Consider the following 23,461-nt stretch of genomic DNA (forward strand, 5'->3'; position numbering starts at 1 on the left):
GGCAGTGCTCATTATCCAGTCCTCCTTCCTTCCAAGTCCAAGTAACTTTTCCCTCCTTTTCCCCTCGTCTGTAGGAGTGGTAACTTCTCTACTGCTGTGAGTCCCAGGTGTCTTCACTATCCCTGTGGTTTATCTATATTCTACCTTTGTAATTGGTTCCTTTGTAAATTAATATTCTTGGAATTTAATTTGAGTGTGCTGTTTCATGTTAAAACTGTGACTAATACACATACCATTCTGCAGATTGAGAGTGAAGATAAATGGCAGTGTGGTCACACCAACACACATCTTAGTATCAGCCCTCCATCACAGCCCTCTGGACTATCTTATATGTGCTGTTTGTCACTTTCTAATTTTCTTCCTCAACCATTAACTTAGTGATCTCAGATACCAAGCAGAGAACATGGCTACAGCCGATTCAAAACCAAGCCCAAAATGTTGAATTCACTTGTTTGGATTTCTCTTCTATTGTTTTCCCCATCCTTCCCGGTATTCTTCTCTATTCTCACTTCTCTTGGTACTGTAGACTGAGCTCTTCAGTCAAAAGCACAGGTTTTGTCTTGATCTTTTGTCCCCAGAGCCTGGAACACGGTAAATGCTTAACAAGTGCATGTATAATGAATACATGGAAGATGGAATTAAGGAAGTGTCTTTATTAAGCTTTCTGTTTCTAGGAAGCCCAGGGTTGGTCTACTTCTCTCCCTTCCCTGAGAAGCTCGTTGCTTTGTTTCCATCAGATCTCTCCTCAGTGCTTTTCTTGTTTCCATACACAACACTGCTGCTCTTTTATAGCAAGTCTCGGGATAGTAAATGTTCTTTGTTGTTGTTGTCTTATAACAGCTTTATTGAAATATAACTTACCATACAATTCATTCAATTAAACATGCAATTCAATGAATTTTAGCATATTCAGATTGTGCAACTATCACCATAATGAATTTAGAACACTTTTATTACCCTACCCCCCAAAAAACTCATACACATTAGCAGTCACCCCCTTCCTCTCCATCTAGAAAGTAATCTATTTTCTGTCTGTATGGATTTGTCTATTCTGGACATTTTCTACAAATGAAATTTTATAATATGTGGGTATTTGTGAGTGGTTTCTTCACTTTGCATGATATTTTTAAGCTTCTTTCGAGTAGTAGCACATATCAGTGCTTCATTCCATTATATGGTTGAGTAATATTCCATTGTATGGCTATATCACGTTTTATTTGTCTATTCCTCAACTGATGGACATTTAGATAGTTTCCACTGCATATCGGTATATATTTAACAATTAGCAGTCCATTTAAAAAAACCCTGACACATAACATTTGCTGTTTCCATGGTATAAACATTCCCATTGTGACTGATTGCAAGCAACATGATGTGACTGAACACAGAACTGGAAAGAGATTTTAAACTAGGCGCTTGTGAGTCCTTATAAGCCAATTTCAGCATATCACTAACCATCTTTACTGAGAAATTACTCAAGGGACCAGAGATGTGGCTACATGCAGTAAAGTTTCCATACACCATTACCGTAGAATAATAAGAATAATAATAATAAGTAATACAACAGCTAACATTTACTGGGCACTTTTTATGTGCCAGGCATTATGCTAAACATTGTTTTTCTTCTTAAATCTTGATCACCACTCACCTTCTTGGAAATCAGGAGCTCCAAATTACCAGGATTCTAAGCTTGATTTACTGTCTCTTAGCTGGGCTCCCTGCTGTTTATTAAATACTCCGAACTCTCCAGGACTTGCTTCCTCTACCTGGTAAACTCTTCTGGACAAAGAAGGATGACTGTACTGTGTTTCACACCCTTCCTCCATGTAATCTACCCCTGCCCCAGGTACATGAATTTGGTTAAAGCCATGAATTGCTCTCATAGGAAACTTTATTTGCTATTTTCGGGGAAATGCAATTCCATTAATATTTACTGAACACCCACAAGACACTGGGCAGTGTTAGCAAGTCCCAAGTATCCTGGGAACCAACAATCCACAGTCATATCCCAGAAAAACAACCCTGCCTGTCTCTGAGGGTGAACGACACCCTCGAATCCTCGGAATCCGCTTCGGTTCCGATCCCTGCAAAACATCAACGCACTGTTTCGGGCTCCCACTGGGCTACCGCTGGGGCCTCCTTGAAACGCGAAAGGATTAAGCTGCGGTGAGTAGGCAGGGTTGGGGAGGTAAGGGAGCAAGAAGCGGGGAAGGAACAAGGTGCGCTTTCCTCTTCTAATCTTCTTCCAGTCAGGAGTCGTGTACCCAGGCGCTGATTCCAGCCGTCCAGAGACTCTTCCAGGAACCGCTTGGCAGCCTGGGCCGTGGACTTTGGCTGGTGTGGCGTCCGCTGCTCCCCCCTCCCCTCTCCTCCCTCTAGGCTCCGTGCCTCACTCAGGGGCGTGTCCTGCCCTACCTCCCTGTCACAGTGGTCCACTTATCCAGTTACAGCAGCAGTTTCAGCGGCCGCGGCGGCAGCCAGAACAGGAGCAGAGATAGCTTCGGTTTCCAGCGCAGGAGCCGGGGCAGCGGCAGCAGCTCAGTGACCAGCACCTGTGCGAAGCCGGAGTAGCAGGACCGGGGGTGGGGTCGGTGCCAGCCACTCTGAGCCAGAGAAGGAAGGGGCACCTCCCGGCCGTGATTCCACTGCTGGGAATAATCTCCAGAGAAGGTGGCACCAAACTGGGAATACTTACTGGTGGGGCTAAACATGTGCAGGAACAGCTAGAAGCCTCGCGGCAGGTAAACATTTGGCTCACGTGTAGACAGGCTAGGAAAGCTGTCTGGGACCATGGCAGCCTCCCTCCTGGACTTTGGGGAGGTGGAAACTTTCCTGGACAGGCACCCAGAGTTGTTTGAAGATTACTTGATACGGAAGGGGAAGCAAGAGATGGTTGAAAAGTGGCTGCAGAGGCACAGTCAGGGTCAGGGCACTTCAGGTCCAAGGCCCTCTTTGGCTGGTACCAGCAGCTTGGCTCACAGCACTGGCAGAGGTGGCAGCAGCGTTGGTGGTGGCACTGGACCAAATGCCTCTGCCAACAGTCAGCCCCTTCCTGGTGGCGGGGACTGTGGTGGGGTTCCCCTGAGTCCCAGCTGGGCCAGTGGCAGCAGGGGCGATGCGAACCTGCAGCGGAGAGCTTCTCAGAAAGAGCTAAGGAAGAGTTTTGCCCGCTCCAAGGCCATCCACGTGAACAGGACCTACGATGAACAGGTGACCTCCCGGGCTCAGGAACCCCTGAGCAGTGTACGACGGAGGGCACTTCTCCGGAAGGCCAGCTCCCTGCCGCCAACCACAGCCCATATTCTCAGTGCGCTGCTGGAATCGAGAGTGAATCTGCCTCAGTATCCCCCTACAGCCATCGACTACAAGTGCCACCTGAAAAAACATAATGAACGTCAGTTCTTTCTGGAATTGGTCAAAGATATCTCCAATGACCTTGACCTCACCAGCCTGAGCTACAAGATTCTCATCTTTGTCTGCCTTATGGTGGACGCTGACCGCTGCTCTCTTTTCCTAGTGGAAGGAGCAGCTGCTGGCAAGAAGAGTCTGGTCTCCAAATTCTTCGATGTGCATGCAGGAACCCCTCTGCTGCCTTGCAGCAGCACAGAGAACTCAAATGAGGTGCAGGTCCCCTGGGGCAAAGGCATCATTGGCTATGTCGGGGAGCATGGAGAAACGGTCAACATTCCTGATGCCTACCAGGTAGGACTTTGCATTGTCCCCTTCTCCCAGAGCCCCACTGGCTTGGGAGATGAGCCTTTCCTTACCATTTGGCATCCAGGAACACATTAATTTAGGTTCTTTACAATACAAATTTTGCTATCTAAATTCTTGAGTTTAGACTGCTTAGACTGTTACAGCACCTTTGATGTGTTGGTCTTTTCTTAACACCCAACGGCTTGTGGGAAATTCATGTATCACCCAATAACACCACGTGTTTCTCTGTCAAGACACTTTGTCCTTAACACTTTGACACTTTGGCTCGTCTGGCATCCACGGCTCCCTCCTCCTCTCTTTAAGATAGCAATGTGTGGTTCTAGTACGTGTTTGTGAGTTGCTAGAAAAAATGTATGCTCAAGAATTCCAGTGTTAAGATGAGCATTTTAGTACCTTTGATGTCTTTTGGGGACCATAATGCATTTTCATTCTCTACTTCAATATTGGAAAGGGAACAAAGTGCCTAACTACTTCCCTGTTCCCTTCTCTGGATTAGAGTTGCACAGGTTGTAAGGTAAGGAAAAGAGAAGAGGAATGTCAGGGGAAAAATGGGTCTGTGACCCCATTTGTGCCTTCTTAGCATCTATTTTAACTTTCTATTGTTGGGATTAGAAAGATTGGACAGATAGAGGGGCTAATTATCTTTAGGCTTAAATATAGCATTATCTGTAGTCAGCTTTGATAGGACTGAGCAAGTGGGTTTTTAGTTTCCAAAACAAACAAAAAAATTGATAATTAATTTAGCAACTCCAAAGCCAACAGCAGGGTAAACAAGTTAGTTTCAAGTGGAAAAGGAAACCCAACATGCTCCCATCTGGGTTTTCTGAGCCTTTCATTTTCACAGTGAATTGAACTTGATATTAGATGCTGGATCTGAAAAACAGTCAGTTTTAATTTCTTCAGTATTTATTTATTGAATGTGCTGAAACTGGATGTTAATTTTTATGAGACTTCTTCAGGGTTCATAAGAATTGAAAGTTCTCATCCTTGATTAGGAAAGTTTTGTAGTCATCTGGTAAGTGCTTCTTTCAGTGGTCTCAGGAAGCTACGTGTTTATCTAAAATTTAGTTGCTGTTGCTGAGAATAGCAAAAAGAGTGGGAAGGACACTAAAGGTAAAGTTTTATCTATTTCATCTGAAAGTTGACAATTTTACATAGAAAACTGACTAGCTTGTACTAAAGCCAAGTTTCATATTTTTATGAGATATCTGTAAGCCTAACACTTTAATATTAAAGGATGTTTGTCAAAATACCATTTTGGTGAACCATAATAATAAAAGTATTATGGATTAAGTGCATTATTCATCATATCTTTCTTGAAGACTTTAAAAGTTGTAGGTGAAGCAACCATTGAATGTTTTTCAACAAGTGTTTATTTCTCTACAATCCTAGAAAGCTATGGGAAGAAATATAAGCATTTAATAATTCATTTGTTTAAGATTCTATAAAAAATTTGTTACAAATTATTTTTAGATAAATAAAACAATCACAAATTTTTTTCCACATCCTCATTGTATGCTTGGGTTAAAAAAACATCCCTTCCTAGTTTCATAATACTTATTCTAGCCTGGGCTTGCAGCCTTTTCTCTTTATTGCCCTTATTTTAAAAATTCATCCCCAATTGATTTTCTTTCATTTCTATAGCTTTTATTTCTTACTGTCCTCTTTCAGGCCCTAACTTTTATTTCATACTGTCCTTTCTTTAAGAGCATAATTCTCAGCCTCTTCAACAGCTAACTTGTCTTGCTGCTGTCTGGGATTGTGGCTGTAGGTGTCATCACAGGCAGGGGAAAGCAGGTTTTCAGCAGCTGCTGCTTCCTGTGGACTCTACCCTTACCCTGCAGAGTGGAAAGCAAAATTGCCTTTTAATATTTTTGGAAGCTGACATTGGGAAAGAGGAGATTTTTTCTTTTCCCCCTAGAATGGTAATGATGACCATAAAGTGGGACTGGGTTGTTGGGAGGACTGGCAAAAGACAGGTAGGGGAATGGCACTATATGGGTGGGGAATTCACCCTTGGTTTACTTGCTTCCGTTTTTATCTGGTTAGAAAGTTTCTCTTTTCTTTTTCCATTTGCTTCTTTTATGTATCTCTGTATTTTTAACTTGGTGTGGTTTTCTTCCTTTTACTTATGCTACTCTTCTTTGATAAAGCTACTTTTTTTTTCTTTATTTTGGTACACCACAGTCATCAATGGTGTGACGTTGGGAAAATTTCTTTATCTCCCACAGCCTCAATTTCCTCATCCATAAAATGGGGACAATAATACCTACCTAGCAAAGATTATTTTTGTTTATCTCAATAAAATGATATATTGTGTCCAAGACCCTGAAATAATTCCTGGGACATTGCAATTACCCAGGAAATGGTAACAGTTTATGAAGATAATAATGATACCTAGTTTGTTTGTGTTCTTTTTCTTTCTCTTTACTTTATTTTCAGTTGTTTTTCTCATTATCTGGAACTGAGATTGAAGTTGGCACATTTTGACCAGCCTCATCTTTTCCATGCTCCACCTTAAATTAAATATTTTAGAACAAGCTTTACATTCAAGAAACATAAAAATATCTATCCTTCCATTCTCTACTTAAAATGTTCCTAAATGTGGTTGGTAACACCATATCCTAGCCCATCAAAAGTTATACATTTTGTTCCTCTTAGTAACACATGCAATATAAACTTTTCATAAGGCTGTTGTAGGGAAGGATGTTGCCTCCTTCCCCAGTTCTAGCATTTCTCCATCCTTTCCATTTTCTGGTATTACAGATTTCTCTAAATGAAAACTGGCAACCTTCCAAAATGCACATTCTTTTGTCAGGATGTTTAAATTTGTACCATATATATGCAAGCATCTTGAAGTTTCTATGTCAATATGAAACCATCTTTCCTGATTTTTTTGTTAACTACTATATGTTTAAGGTGTTTCTTGCTCAGCTTCAGATAGCGTACTTTTTTTTCAGGAGGTAAGATTTTTTTTATCACACAGAGTCTCCAAATTCAATCATTTGATAATTATATTAATGATTCTCTTGGGGGTTCCTAAGATGGTCAAGGGAAAGGCATTGAAGACACAAAATTATGATAATAAGCGTGGCATTCTGGAGTTAAGAGTAGAATATTTAATAAAATGCTGAAACTGAATAGAAGTTCTGACATCCCCAAACCCCTCAGTTTATTTTATTATTTTTCATTAGTTTTCTCAATTAGTCCTAAAAGGCAGAGTTGAAATTAGGAAAAAAGTAAATTGCAAGTGAAAAAAAATTCACTTTTAGGTATCCAGTCTGGATCACAGGGACTGCAGTTAACCTTTCCCTCAGATAGTTATAAGTTATTTAACAGCCCACTTTAATATAGTAATGAAAAAATTGCCCTCAAGAGGTTGAAAATAAGAGCATTCAAGTAACAGGTGTTCTCTTTGAGATTATTCTAAGCATTCAGAATATAGCACTTTAAACATTCATAAAAATTGTGAGGTGAATTTTTGTTAGTGTTGTTAATGATAATGCAGGTGTTTGATGGGCTCGGATGTGAAAAGCAGCAGTATGTTTTATTAGATGAACTAAGAGGAGGAAAGGGGATGACGCTGAAGGGTTACAGGTGTGCCTGCCTTTCAGAAGACCTGATCTATTTACGCAACAGCTTCGTTTATTCATTAGCTCTAGCAAACATGCACAAAGACAGCCCATTATTCCCAAGGCTTTGGGTAGAGGGCCTTTGGGTATACAAAGGTGGCAGGATATGCTTCTGCTCCCCAAGGGTGTAGAGTAGAGGGCCACGTATTATCCACAAAAACTAGTACCAACCTATACAAACCAAATAATGTTAGTCTTGGAGGAGTGTGGAGTCACTTGTGACTGGGCTCATGATGAAAGACTTCATGGAGGAGTGGAGGAGATGCCATTCGAGCTCTAAATAGGATTAGCTTTTCCAGTTAGAGATGTTTGTGGGGTAGGGAGGAGTGATCCAAATCCAACAGAATGGCTTCAGCAAAGACACAGTGATGACCAAGCACAAAATATGTACAGGGGAGAGTGAGTGGTTTAATATGGCCAAAATACTGCATATGTCATGTAATTATTTGCAAAAGTAAGGTGAGGACAAGAGAAGAAAGGACATTGAACACTTAGCTAGAGAGTTTGAACTTCACCAATAGTAGGCCATAGGGAGACACTAAAAACATCTGAGCATGATCAAAGTAGTGTTGGCGTGGTGGCAGCAGCTGAATGGATTGAACAAGGAGAGGCTTAAAGCTGTGGAAATACTTAGGAGCCTACTGTGATGGTCTGGTGGAGCCATGATGAACAATTAAACTCAAGCGGGAACAGTGGGGATGTGCAGGAGACAGATGGGAGGTGGCCTGTGGGTATGGATTTGGGCAAGGAAGAAGGGAGGGCAATGATGACTCAGATTCTAAACACAGGAGACATGAGGAAGTGTGATACCTTTATCCAGAACAAGGAGAGAAGCTGGGTTAAGGGGAAAGATTCTAAGTAGGGCCAGCTACATAATTTGTGGAGCCTAGGTCAAGTTGATAAAGTGGGACTCTGGCTGGTGTTAAATAAGTCAGTCGTCCCTTCCCAAGAATCTGTCCCCCAATTCACAGCAACCTCCACTCTGAGAATCCTAAGGGACTGCAACCTCCAGGGTGGGGTGTTCTTAGTATCTGGATTGAGGGAGGGCAAAGGGCCTCTGCTGAGTTGGCTGCCGGATGTGCCATGCTGCTGCCAGCTCTGGGTAAGGAGGACCACAGCCTTGCTGTTCCCTGAGATGGCATGGGGCATGAACCTGCCCCTTTCCAGACCCTCTCCTAGACCCCACCTAAGAGCAGAGTGCAATGGCAGACATGTGATGTGGGCTTCTCCCTCAACCCATGTGACCTGGTTGCTATGTCTGGTCTTAGAGCAGGAGTGAGACTGGGGAGGATGGATGGGGCTGGGACACCAGGGAGCAGGGATCAGGTGACCAAGAACCAGTCCTGTGCAGGCAGTGGAAGGGGAGACTGCATGTGAACCAAGGTTTTGGACTCTGGGGCTCATACTTTATTGTTCCATTGGACTTCACTTATAAAGCACAAATTCAATGATAAAATGTATTAAGAATCTCACAGCGCATAGCATTAAACCTCAAGCAGGAATCTTTCATGCCACTGCACTGGTCACATGCTCACGAAACAGGCCCTGGTTTTGAGTCATATGGAGTCTAAGGTGGAGATCCAGCCAGCCTTATCCACTGCAGCCCTTCATGAGGCCTCAGCGCCATCCTAATTGAGTCACACGCTGTTTACAAATGCCCAGATACTGCTTTTCTATTCCTGTATTTTGCATCCTTTCTGCCAGGACTACTTCTTCTCCATCTTTGCTTATTTAGAACCTGCTTGCCTTCTCATGATATGAGAAGGGAGAGCTGAGTGCCTTATCCTTGAAGAGAGCAGTTGGAAAACAACACCAAAATTATACACCAAGTTGTATTTAAGAATGCATTGTAATATGCTGATATGTATTTATTATACATATTCCTAATATGAATAATATTTAATACTTCATTGAATTTCAGTTTTCATTTTAGAATAATCTCCATTGAAATAATCACATTGAAAGTGTTTGCCTCAGTTGGAATTAATTTTAGGTGTCTAGAAAATTCAGCAAAGAGAGTGCTTCATTCTCTGATGAGCCAGTGCTGACAGATATGGTCTACACTCTTGTGACTGAGTTGCTGAGATTTGTCTAAAAAGGCAGATGTTGATCTTATTCCAGCACTGGTATTATAAGGGAATTTCATGAAATCTTATTCCAGCTTTGCACATGGTGTTAAAAAAAAATTCCCTCAAGCCCACAAACATGTTCACTAGCTCAGAACCAGAATTGATTTTGTATCTGAAGTAGGAAACATTGCTATTTCAGCCTCTGTCCCTGACAAACACACGATCATGATAAACACAAGAACAAATTGCATTTGTTGCTTTGTGCATGAGAATAGATTACAGAAAGGCACAGTTCCTACAGAATCATGGAGAGGTAATTTAAGGTTAACTAAATTTTTTCCCAACCCGTAAGCTAAATGTTTACTAAGATGACCAGTTTATTTTGCTTCCTGAGGTTTGGGTCACCTGTTTATTGGCAAGCCTGGCTTAATATGGAAGTTAGGGTTTCATGTTGAATATAGTGTTGAAGAGTCATACCAACTTTCCTCTGAAACAGCTTTGAGTTGTTTTATAAGAAAGTCAGCAAGATCCTTGAGGTACGTTGCTTGCTGCTTATTTTAAGGGTAGTATTTTGCAATATAACCACATTATTTTGGAAAGTGAAATTTGAATCAAAAAAGGCAGTTTAATCATAGAAGAGTGGGTTAAGTTGCTAATATTTTAGAAGTTTCAGTTCCTGGTCATTTATAGGCATTGAGGCTAAATTTATTTATTCATTTATTTGGATTAAAATAGTAAAAAAGGGAAAAGTGGTTTCACATATTAATGATAAATTATGTTTCCTTTCATAAAATATAGCTTTAGGCTGTTGCAAATTCAGGACAAGAAATTGTTTTTACCTGAAGAAAAAAAGGGGGAAACCTACAGTGTCATTTTTTTTTTTTTTTTTTTTTTTAAGAGACAGGATCTTACAATGTTGCCCAGGCTGAACTCAAACTCCTGGGCTCAGGTGATCCTCCCACCTCAGTCACATGAGTAGCTGGGACTATAAATGTGTGTCACTGAGCCCAACAGGGTGTCTACCTTTTTTTTTTTTTTTTTAACATTTTAACAGAATTGCATTTGCTGCTTTGTACATGAAGCTTCACTGTGGATGAATAGTAACTTCATTTATGGAGTACTAACTCTGAGCTAGGCAGCTCATAAGCAAGCCTTGTCTCTTTCAATCCTCTCAGCAGTCCCCTGTTACCACCCCCATTTTACGGAAGGAGAAACTGAGGCTTGGACAGGTTATGTAATTTGCTTAAAGTAACTCAGTTGGTGAGGAAGGGACTTAACTCCCATATTCTCGTCAAGTTATTCTGTTTATTCTTGAGATTCTGTATCCCTGAAGACACTCCATAAAAGGTAACCTTGGCCAAACACACCTACAGTAAAGAGGTGGCTTTGATCTAGTTTGTGAAACCCCACAACCTCATTAAGTCCATTTGCCTGAGAATTGAATTCTTAGGCTACTAATAATATTGTTAAACTGTAAAAGGCTCAGAGTGTGACAGAACATGCTTTAGATTTACAGTCAGGAACAGTGGTTCTATTTCTAGTTCTGCCTTAGTTTTTTAGTTGTAATATAGGGACAATATGTCCAGACATGTCTACCCGATAGAATTTGGCAAGCCTCTGATCAACAAATCTAATCATTAGATTGTAATGAGATAATGGAAAAGCATTTTCAAACGGATAAAGTCAGAAATGTAAGGCTGTATTAACATTTTTAAATACACAGTCCAGCAGGCTTTATTCACAGTGTTGTCTCTGGAAGAAACTTTGAACATAATAGGAGACTTTTGATCTAATATGTGGTAGTACCTATATCGACTATATTTCCAAATTTTCTGTATTCTTGATGTTCTGGCATTTAAGGCCTCTGACCCTAGAGAGATTGCCCCTCCCAGGACTAGCTAATTTGTAGAGAGAGTGAAGAACACCCTTTTGAAGGTAACTTTGATATATAAATCAGCCAATACAGAGCCCACTCCCCTAACTTTCTACTTTATCAAACTCTCATATATCCAGACAATAGTCTCCTTGCCCTAAATCACCCAGGGCCAGGTACTCAACACGTAGAGACCTCTCCTGTAGCCCATAGTTTGCCAAAATTATTCAAATTAGATAATCCTAAACTTACTCAGCTACCTACCCTGTCTCACCTATCCTTCCCTGAAAACCCCGGTAAAGGTTCCCCATGCTCTGCCTCCACTTCTGCCTCCAGACGAACCCTTGGCCCTTCCCTATGTGGCCCTGCACAGTATGCTGTGCCTCCTGTTTCTAGGGTCAGTAAGCACGAACTTTCTTCGTGGCAGTCATTTCTGTGTCGCTTTCCCATACCCGATTAAAACAAATCCCAGGTACATTTTAACATAGTACCACACATACGCAATGCCTTAAACACAAGAAATGATCACTCTAAAATGTAAAGGGATCAAATGCCTTAAATGAACATTATGCTGTCAGGATTTAGAGGCCATAATAAATATTCTGCCTTTGACAAGCACAGATATGTTAAATTTCTTGTTACAATTGATCAACATGCCTATTTTTCTAGTACAAAGTACAATTTCAAAAGTATACACGGAATCTCTGTGGAATAAATCCCCATATGAAGTTTCCAAGTTGATGATTTGTAGTTTTATTGTCAAAATACCAAGAATATTTTTTAAATGATGGTATTTGGATCAAGCACTTGTAAACTAAATCAATTCTAGCAGCTGCCATTAAAGAATAATGAACACTAAATCTTTTCATGCTTATAATCAAGGTCTAATAATTTATTAGGCTAAGTATATCTATGACACCATTTTATTTTAGATGTGTTGACTCTTCCTTTGATTTAAGCATCACAGATAGCCTTTCTTATGTTTTAGTGTTTGGAAATGATGGTACTTTTAAAACTTGCATTATATTTTTTGCATTTATGTTGTATGTACTACTTTATCAGATTACCAGAATGTTTTAACCTTTGCTTTTTTCAATTACAAAATTAGATGGTACTCCTTTTTCATTTAAATGGCTGTGCACAGTTTAATGAGCTAACAGTTTTTATGGGTATTTAGCAACTTAATGTGCATGATTACATATTTAAAGTTTTAATAACAGCTGTAATGACATTAAGAACTGCAGGCTTGGGACATTGTGGGAAAGATTATCCTGGGGTTGCTAAAGAAACCACTCTGGATTTTTGTTCTTTTCTGAATAGTCTTCTGGAAAAATAAAGCTCTAATCCCCTCTCTTTAATGGCCACCCTTATGGATGCTCACACTTCCTGTTAGCCTCTTCTTCCTTTTGCTTCCAGAGAACCACTAAGTGAGAGGGTGCATACTCTGTTACTCTGTGCAACTGCTAAGGTGGCTTCTTTTTTTTTTTTCTGTCTTCAGGTATGTGAGACTGGAGTCAGATCCTTCTCTAACTTCCTCATTTGGGCACTGGCTTTGAAAGCTCGAGACAGCCATAGCCATAGCAACTCGTTTTTATCATAACCCTGAGATTATCATGCAGAGAATCAAAGAGGAGAGGAACCAGTGGCAGCAAATGTGCCATGAATTAACCAAGCAGGGAGAGGATCAGCTGGGAGTAGAGGCATCTCTCCCCTCTCTCCTTTGCCATTTGTTTTTAAAAATGAATGCACAAGAGGAACAGCCTCTGATTTGGTCCTTTCTTTTACTCATGTCTGCTGTGAATAGACAGAAAGGAGCTTTAATATATAAAGGGCAGGAAAATATTTTTCTACCTCTGACTTAACCAAATTGAGATTCTCTGCTATGTTAAAGAACAAAAAGGTCAACTGGGGAAAGAAAGGCTACTGTTATTATAAGAATGTTTCATACTTAAGACTTTGGGTTTCTGTTAAAGAAAACACTAATTTTGTTCTTCAGAAATAGCCTCAGAAGAATCAGGATCAACCATTCCTGCAGATAGTCATATTGCAATATTAATCATTTCTGTGACTGCCTTGTGAGTTTATATATTTAATGAAGAATTGCCTGGAAATAATTTAATGCAGAATTATATGGAAAGATATGGAGTATAACATGGAATAGATACACTTTCTCACTACTGATTGAAGTTAAACTTTGTTTCTTAGCCACCTTTTCTCTTTACTCTTCCCTTTTGATCTGACCACCATGCTTGCATTCTAACTTAGCACCTACCACGGGATCTGGCATAGAGTAGATGCTTGGTAGATCATGTTTGAGTAAGTGGAAGAGCCTTTATTTTGTCTCAAGACTGACATACACTGATGAAACCATTATGTGGGTTAGATTTTTCAACAGGGATGTTATTGGCATCTTGGACAGATAATTCTTTGTTGTAGGGAGGCTGACCTGTGCATTGTAGGATGGTTGTTTAGTAGCATCCCTGACCTTTCTCCACTAGCTACTTGCCTAGTCTGGACAATTAAAAAAGTCTCCAGACATTGTCAAATATCCTCTGGAGACAAAATCATCACCCGCTCCCAACCAGACATAGAACAATTTGGCAAGAACCATATACCACCTTAAGAATAGTTACAACTTCTCCAGCCTGGCCAACATGGTGAAACTTTGCCTCTAATAAAAATACAAAAAAGTACTCAAGTGTGGTGGCATGCACATGTAGTTCCAGCTTCTCAGGAGGCTGAGGCAGGAGAATCCCTCAAACCTGGGAGGCAGAGGTTACAGTGAGCCAAGATCACACCACTGCACTCCAGCCTGGGTAACAGAGTGAGACTCTGTCTCAAATAAAAGGAATATTTACAATAGCTTATGTAACAGTTCCAGTTATCCTAAGAAAAATTTTATGGGTGTATGCAAAGATTTGTCTATATGAGTACTTGTTGTAGTATTATTTATTATAATAATAATACTAAATTATCAATCCAAACATCCAACTAGAGGGTTGGATGAATAAATTATGGTATCTTATAAAAGGGAATATTTAATCAGAGGAAATTGGTCACAGAATACTTAGTGAACAAAATGGATTCAACAGAGTCTCAGTTTTCTTAAAAACAGAAGCATAAGGAAAATGGCAGAGTGCCTCATTTTCAGAATCAGACTGAATTTGATTCCCAGTTTCACCATATCAAAGAGCTGTGTCGTATTTTACCTCTCTAGTTGCTAGTTTCTGCAATCCTAAAATGAGGATAACATACCTACTGTCTTAAGAGGTTGTCAGGATTAAGCCTGAAAAGTGCTTAACACTGTCACTCTGGGCTCAGTAAAAAGTAATTAGAATACTGCATGGTGAAAGGGTGGAAGTCAATATGCCAAAACATTGATAGAGGTCATCTCTGAGTGGTGGGCTTATGAGTAATTTTTCTCTTCTCTTTTTGTTTTATTTTTTCCGTTTATTTACTAATTAATACTTAAAGAAACCGTGTTTGCTTTCTCAGATACCCTTCCAAAGCTCATGAATTATAATAAATTATTATTTTTATTATTAATAAAATTATTTTATATAATATAGTAATAAAATAATTATGATGTTTTATTATTAATGATTTATAATAATAATACATTATTATTATTATTATTACTGTTGCCCTCCATCTCAAGCAGGGCCTAGGGTACAGGTATGGGGTATGGGGAGAGTCAGTGTCTCAGAGTGGGGCTACTACTGTGTAGCACACAGGAGTAACACAATGGAAGCTCATTTCTCACTCCTCTGAGGCTCAGCACAGGTCTTCCTGATTGATGGATGGCTCTCCTCCAAGAGAGGATTCTTTCCTTCCTGAGCCTCTACACCCTAAGCATGGGCTTCAAAGGGTGCTCTTGACATTAACAGCCAATGAGCAGATGAGGGAGGAGACAGGGAGAAAGGGCAAATGAAATGAGAGATTTTCCTGTCCTGTCAGGAAGTGACACACATTTTCTGCTCATATTTCATTGTCTTTCTAGACTCTAGAACTCAGGGATGTGACTATTTCCAACTGCAGGGAGTTTGGCAAATGTAGCTTCACCCTGGCCCAGAGTGGGTCCCAGCCCCAGTCTCATCCTGTCACTGCATGCCATCAAGGTTCAGGGCCTTCAAGTGGTGAGCATCCTCTCCAGCAGGTCCTCATGATTTTCACAGGCCTGTGCCTGTGTGCATGATTAACTGCCCATAACAAAATCTGAGAGGGAAACCCAGTTATGTTTGGGAAAAGGGATCAGAATAGCACAGGGAGATGATTCTTCCTGTTACATTTTTTGCTGTTCAGAATGGATTGGAGAATAGGACTCTGGGGAATAGGCCACTGGAGGTAGGAAATTTGCTAATGAGATTGTCACCTCTAAGCTCTGAGGATTACAAGGCTAAGAACTGGGATCAGCATTAAACTTCAAGGGTGGGTGTGGGGTCTCTTCTTGGCATACGGCCCTGGGTGACTGACTGCACTAGATGCAGGCTCATGGAGTCAGCCTGGGATGAGGCCTAGACTATGACTTTGTCAAGGTAAACAATGAGGATGGCACACTCTCCATGGAAGTTCATCCTTTTTTTCCACTAACTTCCATGGTAATTTGTCAGTATGACTCTTGCTATTTATCCCACTTTTGATTGCTTTAATTTTGGCTCATCTGTCTTTCTCTCCATTAGATTGTGAGCTCCTTGAAGGCAGATGCTATGATTTTCTTGGCTTTGTAGCACTCCCTGTATTTGGCACAGTACCTAGCACGTAGTAGGTCATAGTAGGTAGATACTCAATAAAAATGTTTTATGTTATATGAATAAATGAGGAAAAGGAATTGTATTAGTCTGTTCTCATGTTCTGATAAAGACATTCCCAAGACTGGGAAGAAACAGAGGTTTAATGGACTCACAGTTCCATGTGACTGAGGAGGCCTCACAATCATGTGGAAGGCAAAAAGGAGCAAGTCACATCTTACATGGAGGGTGGCAGGCAAAGAGAGAGCTTGTGCTGGGAAACTCCCATTTTTAAAACCATCAGATCTTGTGAGACCCATTTACTATCACGAGAACAGCACAGGAAAGATCTGCCCCCATAATTCAATCACCAGATTCCTTCCACAACACATGGGAATAGTGGGAGTTACAACTGAAAATGAGATTTGGGTGGGAACACAGCCAAACTGTATCAGGAATATAATGAAAAATTCAGTCACAAGGGTAAGTGGCCTAAATAACAGTACTGGGTTACAAAGTCAGATTAGGACCAGGGGGTTTAGCTAATGCTGAGCTAGGGCACTGGTAGGCTAAGGGTCCTTGCATTTTCTCATACATAAGGGTAGGACAGGTTCCTTGGTCAAGTGGCTATCATGGTCCAGGCTGTGACTGTTGGAGAGATGAGAGTTCAGGAGACCAAGCAATTCATCTATTACCAGCAGAGAAGAGGAATGAACAAGGTTGGGAGGATGGAGCAAGAAAGATATCAACTATGACTCCAGTGGTGATGATGGAGTTAATAATGGCAATGTTGGAGCAAAGAAAATGTATTCTGCATTTCATATGTTTATTTAAATGACTGTGGTGATATCTTTTAGGCAAAGCAGAATGATTTGCTACAGAGAGTATAAAAGGTCAGACTGGGAGCTCTCTGATGTAAGGGTAGTAACTTGAAGCACATTAATGTATATGAAGAGCCAGAACTCAGCCTTTGATGAAAGCAAATGCTCTGCCACCACCACCACTTTTGCCTTCCCCTGAAGAACCAAGAGCACAGAATATTTATGTTTTTCTGGTCTGTAGTTATGTACTTGTTTCCAGGAAGCATCCTCCAAGGTTTTCAGATTTGTTTTAGGACTCAAGATATTTTTATTTGAATTATCTACCATTACCCTAGAAAATATTTAACCCCTGCAATTCTGCTAAAGTCATCTGAGAGCAGTTTTGTTAAACAGCTAAATGACATTTCCAAAGACAGTGATCACAACAGTTAATGTTCCAAAGCTCACAGGAATAGTTAAATGAATTTGTAACATGCTTTGGAGTCCCTGAACTGCTGGCTACCTCAGCATCTCCTCTTTTCTCTTTGTCTTTCTGTGTTTTGCCTCCTCTTTCCATTTATTTGTCTTGTCCTCTTCATTTCTTCTTTTTGGACATTCCACACCTGCCATTTTTTGTGTGTAATGTTTTCCCCTTCTCCCTCCTCCTTTCCTTCATCTTGCCTCTCTTTCTCTTCATTCTCTTTTCTCTTTTCTTAATCCCCTTCTTGCTTGCTATGACCTTACTGACCTTAATATCAAACTGATATAACATGAAAATAAATATTTGTCCCCAGTTTTTAATTTTATGATCAAATTTTTAAATCTCATAAGTCTCCTTCATAAAACAATTGTTTCTTTTTTACTTCCATGTGCCCTGTGATTGTATCCATTTTTTTAACATTTTAAAATCATATACATGAAATATTGTTTTTTTTTAATATACAGAGTTCAATTACATTTTAAACTGTTACTCCACATGGCCCTTAGTTGCAATTTGTTTTCTATATTGCAGTGTCTTGCAATGTCAAAAGGACCCTGCCTTTCCACTCTAAGTAGAACAAGTGACAGGGAAATTTGTCTTTAAACACTTGGTATACAACATCCAGGCTTTTATTAAAATAAGAACAATGATAAATATTCTCTCTTTCATATATTTCTTAGCTTGGTATCTACCAGGAATTCTTAGCAACAGCAACACGGAGGTACCATGCCGACAATTCTCAGACTCATTGATTGTTTGAGGTCTGTCTCTGTTGGCCTAGAGTTCCTGATGGTGAATGTTCCCTGCAGGACTCTTTCTTTTGTATACAGAAAAGAAATATTTTCCATCTTCCTGAATCCACCAGGAAGCATGTGAGATAATCAACTTTGTTATCATATTTCTTTTCCCTCAATATCTTAATGCTCCGAAACTTGCTTAGTCATTTGTAAAATTCAGCCACAGGACTTGCTGGTGCCCTTCTGTGAAAAGTCATCAAAGGGAAAGTCAACCACGCTTTACCAACTGTGTAGCTGTTTCTGAGAGCTGACTTTCTTTTCTTTTCTTTTTTTTTTTTGCCAATCAGTTTGAGCTAATGAGGTTAGCCTTGAACTGATGACCTCGCCTTCGTGAGCGCCATGACCTCCGGCGGGAGCCACTTTGGACCCCCAGACTTTCTTTTCTTGACTAAAAACTACACAGAACCTTCATATCTGCATTTTTCTTCGTTATTTTTAGCAGAACACAATGCCTAGGCCTGTATGTGTAAGTATATTTAAAAAAATATCACCCCAGCTTTATTAAAGATACTTTTTTTTCTTTCCTAGATAAAGGAACCAATTTATTATGAATGCATTTCTTATTCTCAAATTTTCTGTAAATGTACAAAGCTAAATAATAAGGCCAGTTTTTCAGTATTTGAAATAGAAAACTGTGAACAAAGGAGCATCAGACAACTTTCTCTTTGTATCTTTTCCTGCAGGCTACCACCATTGATAACCACTATTGCCTAAGGGGATGTGTATAGTAAAATAATCATGATAATAATAATTATTACAATAGAAATACTAGTTGGCTCATTATTGATTTTCTCCCTGTAGAAATTCCATCTATAAATTTCTTAGTCAATGCATTGGAACTAAAAGTAATGTTTTCAATATTTGAATATGACTTTGAGCCTGGCACTTTAAAGGCAAAAAGCTAGGTCTTATCTTTGATTCCTCTTTTTTATTCACCTCCCATATTAGGTCCATCAGAAGGGCCTTTTGATTTACTTGTAAAACAATCTCAAGTCTGTTTACTTTTCTCCGACTCTACTACCACGACTCTTACATATGCCACTGGCACTTTAAGTGCCAGTATCAAAGTCATAGTCAAATATTGGATGTTAAGATTACATTCAAATTTTGGTTATTCAAATATTCAAATGTTAAATATTCAAATATCATATATTTAAATATTCAAATATTGGTTATAAAGGTCTTCATAATAACCTTTTGAGAAAGGTAGAGTAGGTGCTGTCCTTTCCCTTTCATAGATTAGGAAACAAGCATTGAAAAGTTAGGTCCTCTGCCTGAGCCACAAGGCCACAGTGTTAGGGGAAGGACTTCGAGTTCCTCTCGCACTGTTCCTCTCACTCTTGAGTTTTGAGAGAAGCCAATACATACCTTCTCTCTTCTCTACCCTGAACCAATTGAGGTGAAGAAAAAAGACAAAAAGAAATGCATATGGGACGTCAAAATATCACATTTATGGCTTATGAAACAGATATTGGGTATGGGCTTATATTTATAAGCATGTATAATTTTCAGCTCCAGAATTAGATAAACCTACCCTCCCAAGCACAGATAATGCTGGGTGCCCACAGTCCTCCCCATGCATGGGCCTGTCCCTTTGGAAATTATAACATGAAAGAACTGAAGCCACGCTCTCTGGGGATGGCCTGATTCTCAAAGATGAACAGGAGGAAGGTGCTAGGTTGTGCATGCCCTGTTAGTCTCCCTAATTCTCCAATTGAGGGATCTGTGGGGATTGCTCCCATGTGAGGCCCCTAGGAAATGGGCCTCACCATACGGTGAGCTTGAGCCCGGACACAGATCCCTGGTTGGGGGAGTCGAGCTGAGGGAAAGCAGGAACCGAGAGAGGGACTATATTATTCTAAATAATTAACAGACATTACTTTATGGATATGAGGACATGGGAAGCGTTGTGTCCACTTTCGGCTCCTTATGGTTTATTGCTTGATGGTGTTCATTTTGGACCCTTGTTACCTTCATTGTAAAATATTAACTTAAGTATTTACACTTGGTAACTTACTTACTGTAACTTACTGGGCATAACTGTAACTTACTTACCATAACTTACTGGGCGTAACTGTAACTTGCCTACAATTGTTAAGTACTTACTGCTGGTAACTTACTTGCTGGGCTTAACTTACTTACTGGGCATAACTGACTTACTGGGCTTAATTTACTTACTGGGCATAACTTAGTGGGCATAACTTGCTTACTGTAACTTAAGTACGTTGATCTGGCGTAAACAACTTTAACTTCAGAAAAGTATATAATGAACCATATTGCAAAAATAAAATTGCTGCATGGGCATAGCGCATGTAGCCCTCCAGACCTCACTCTTTTCTATCTCCTTTTTTTCCAGCGCATGCTCTCTTCCAGGTTTGGGACCCTCTTGCTGGACGAGATTCCCTGGCTCGCGTTCAGTTCACGACATCCAATCAAATAACTCACCCTATCTTTCTGGGAAGGAGTAAGGAATGGGTACAAAGGCTGAAGGGGTTAAGGGAAGCCTCACCTCATGGAAAACAGAAAAGGGGAAAATATTGTTCCTCCTCTCACATATGCCACACTACCTCTCAAACAGGTGGTTTTACCTGGAACATTGAGAGAACTCTTTCTTTCATGCCACACCCCCATCCCAGTACTCTCTTGCCTCTGTAAGAGATATCTTCTTTATCCTCAGTTGCCTAAGCCAGAACCCTAGGTGTTACCTTTAATTCCTTCCTTTCATTCATCTACCTTATTAGATTCATCAGAAGATTCTTCTGATTTACTCCACAAAACAATCTCAAATCTGTTCATTTTTCTCCAACTCTACTACCACAACTCCGATTCAAGTAACCATTATCTTTCACCCAGATTATTGAAACTGCTTCCTCACTGTTCTGTCTACTTCTGTCTGCAAGCATTTCCCATGTAGAATGTTCATGAGCAAAAGGAGTTCATCCTGGGTAAGCAGAGGATAGGAAGGTAGAGCCAGATTGTTCAAGAGCCTTGTTACCTTAGCCACCTTCAGTTTGAAGACAGTGAGCTGCGGAAGGCCTGGGAGCAAGAGGGGACATAGATGTGGGCTGCCCTGCACTCATCACCTATGGGAATGCAAGCAGATGGCCTGGCCTCTCTGGTCCTCAGAGTCTCCATATATGACACAGGAGGGTTAGGAAAATGACTTCTAAGACTCTCCCAGCTCTAAAATTCCATGTTAATTATGAAAACACAGAGGAGAAACCTTACAAAATAATTCTGCCCCCAAATTTTAAGTTAATAGTTTTGTAGCAAGTTATTCTTGGTATTGAATGAGGCTCATGTGTGATCCGCTCATAGTGTGACCAGTGGCTGCCCCGTGATGTTACCAGAGGGGCAGCCACTGGTCACAGTATGCCACCTGACTGAAAGTATAGATGAGGTGACTTGTAACAAAGTGACAGCATGTCATTTTATGTATCTTCAGGATAGCTGGAGAAAAGCCATTCCTTGATACTGCCACTGGGTGATAGTCTCTTTTATTTTTTTTAAACAGACTCTGGCTCTGTCACTCAGGCTGTAGTGCAGCAGCATGATCTTGGTTCACTGCAACCTCTGCCTCCTGGGTTCAAGCTAATCTCCTACCTCAGCCTCCTGAGTAACTGGGAATACAGGCATGTGCCACCATACATGGCTAATTTTTTGTATTTTTAGTAGAGACAGGGTTGCACTGTGTGGGGCAGGCTGGTCTTGAACTCCTAACCTCAAGTGATCTATCCAGCTTAGCCTCCCAAAGTGTTGGAATTATAGGCATGAGCCACCATGCCCAGCCTTGGGTGATATCTTGAAGAAAGAAATTATCTGGGGTCAAGTTTGTTTCTGGGTCTTCCCATCAACTGCAATAAAGGATATTGCCAACTATGGTGTCAGGATCTGAGTCCTTGTGTGTCCAAGTAAAAAAAAATCACAGAAAGTTTTTCTGCATAATTATTCATCTAAGAACACGTAACAAGCCTATAGGAATAAGATAGGCCCTAGACGTAGGAATAGTGGACAAAAGATATGTGCCTCAAACTAACAAATTCACAACCTGTAATTCTTTTATAGTTGTACGCCCATCAAGACTTCTGGCTTTTCCAATTCTAAGAGTCTCCAGACATCTCTGAGGACCCATCAGCCGTGAACAAGTTAATTAGTAGTTAACACTAACAAAAATAAATTGACCACTTGATACGAGCAATAATGGGACCCAAGATAGGTTCATTGACCGAGAACACTAAAGAAAAGCTACAAGAGAACTCACAATGAACTGACTAGCTGAGCTTTGCCAAAAGCCAACCATGTTTAAGTCAGGCCTGCCTGACTTGAAAGGGGCAATCAATGGCCTTTCTTGACCTTCTATCTACCATCTCACCTTTTAACTCTATGATTTTATCATTCTGAAGTTCTGACCCCAATTCTTCAATTATAAAAACAAACAACAAGAAACCTAAGTAGAAAGGAAATATTGATGGTTACAATGCAGCAATCAACTACTTTCCCAATGTTATATTTCTATAATTTCATAGACAACCTACTCCATGATTGTTTCACATGGTAAGATTTGTTATAAATTTTTCCAAAAACTGAACTAAATTCAACATTATAATAACATCAGGATTCTGGTGATAAGACTTCATCCATGCATTTCATAGTTCTCAAAGGATCAGCTGCAAAAAATTCATTTTTCAATTAACACACAGGCAAAGAGCTCATATGCACTATATCAACAAACCCACCTCCCCCCAAATTAATAGTAATGGCTAATATTTATTGAGAATATGTTATGCACTAGGCACTGTGGTAAGATTTAGTTATTTCATTTAATTCTCACAAGGTGCTATGAGATAGACACCATTACTTCCTATGTTTTTCACGTGAGAAAGCTAGACTTGAATAGGTTTAGTAAACTTGCCCGTTTATAAAGCCAGTAAGAGGCAGAGCCCAGATGCAAACTATTGTCCAGCTCTGTTGAGATTCTACAGTTTTACCACGATGGGAAATATTAAGGATTATACTCAGGTTCTGTTCACATGTTCAAGGCTGGAATCCTGTCCATGAAAGAAGGCTCTTTGACCGAATATGAAGTTCAAAAATCTGTTAGAATGCCTTCCAGAAGCTGTGTTTTTGTTTTGTTTTGTATTTTTGAGACTGAGTCTCACTCTATCACCCAGGCTGGAATGCAGTGGTGTAATCTCAGCTCACTGCAACCTCTGCTGCTCAGGTTTAAGCAATTCTCCTGCCTCAGCCTCCCAAGTAGCTGAGATCACAGGCGCCTGCCATCACGCCTGGCTAACTTTTGTATTTTTAGTAGAGACAGGGTTTCACCATCTTGGCCAGGCTGGTCTTGAACTCCTGACCTCGTGAT

The 23,461-nt window shown here is 40.3% G+C and overlaps 1 protein-coding gene across 1 annotated transcript in view; it reads left to right on the top strand.

Annotated features, from left to right (window-relative positions):
• Positions 1-2,442: 2,442 nt before the first annotated feature.
• PDE11A (phosphodiesterase 11A) overlaps positions 2,443-23,461 on the top strand; it is a 409,487-nt gene continuing 388,468 nt past the window's right edge. The window contains exon 1 of the mRNA XM_002749280.6: positions 2,443-3,702. Coding sequence (XP_002749326.3) covers positions 2,791-3,702 — 912 coding nt within the window. The 5' untranslated portion in view covers positions 2,443-2,790. The remainder of the gene's footprint in view (positions 3,703-23,461) is intronic.

Source organism: Callithrix jacchus, chromosome 6, assembly GCF_049354715.1.
Source record: "Callithrix jacchus isolate 240 chromosome 6, calJac240_pri, whole genome shotgun sequence".
NCBI classification, from domain to species: Eukaryota; Metazoa; Chordata; class Mammalia; order Primates; family Cebidae; genus Callithrix; species Callithrix jacchus.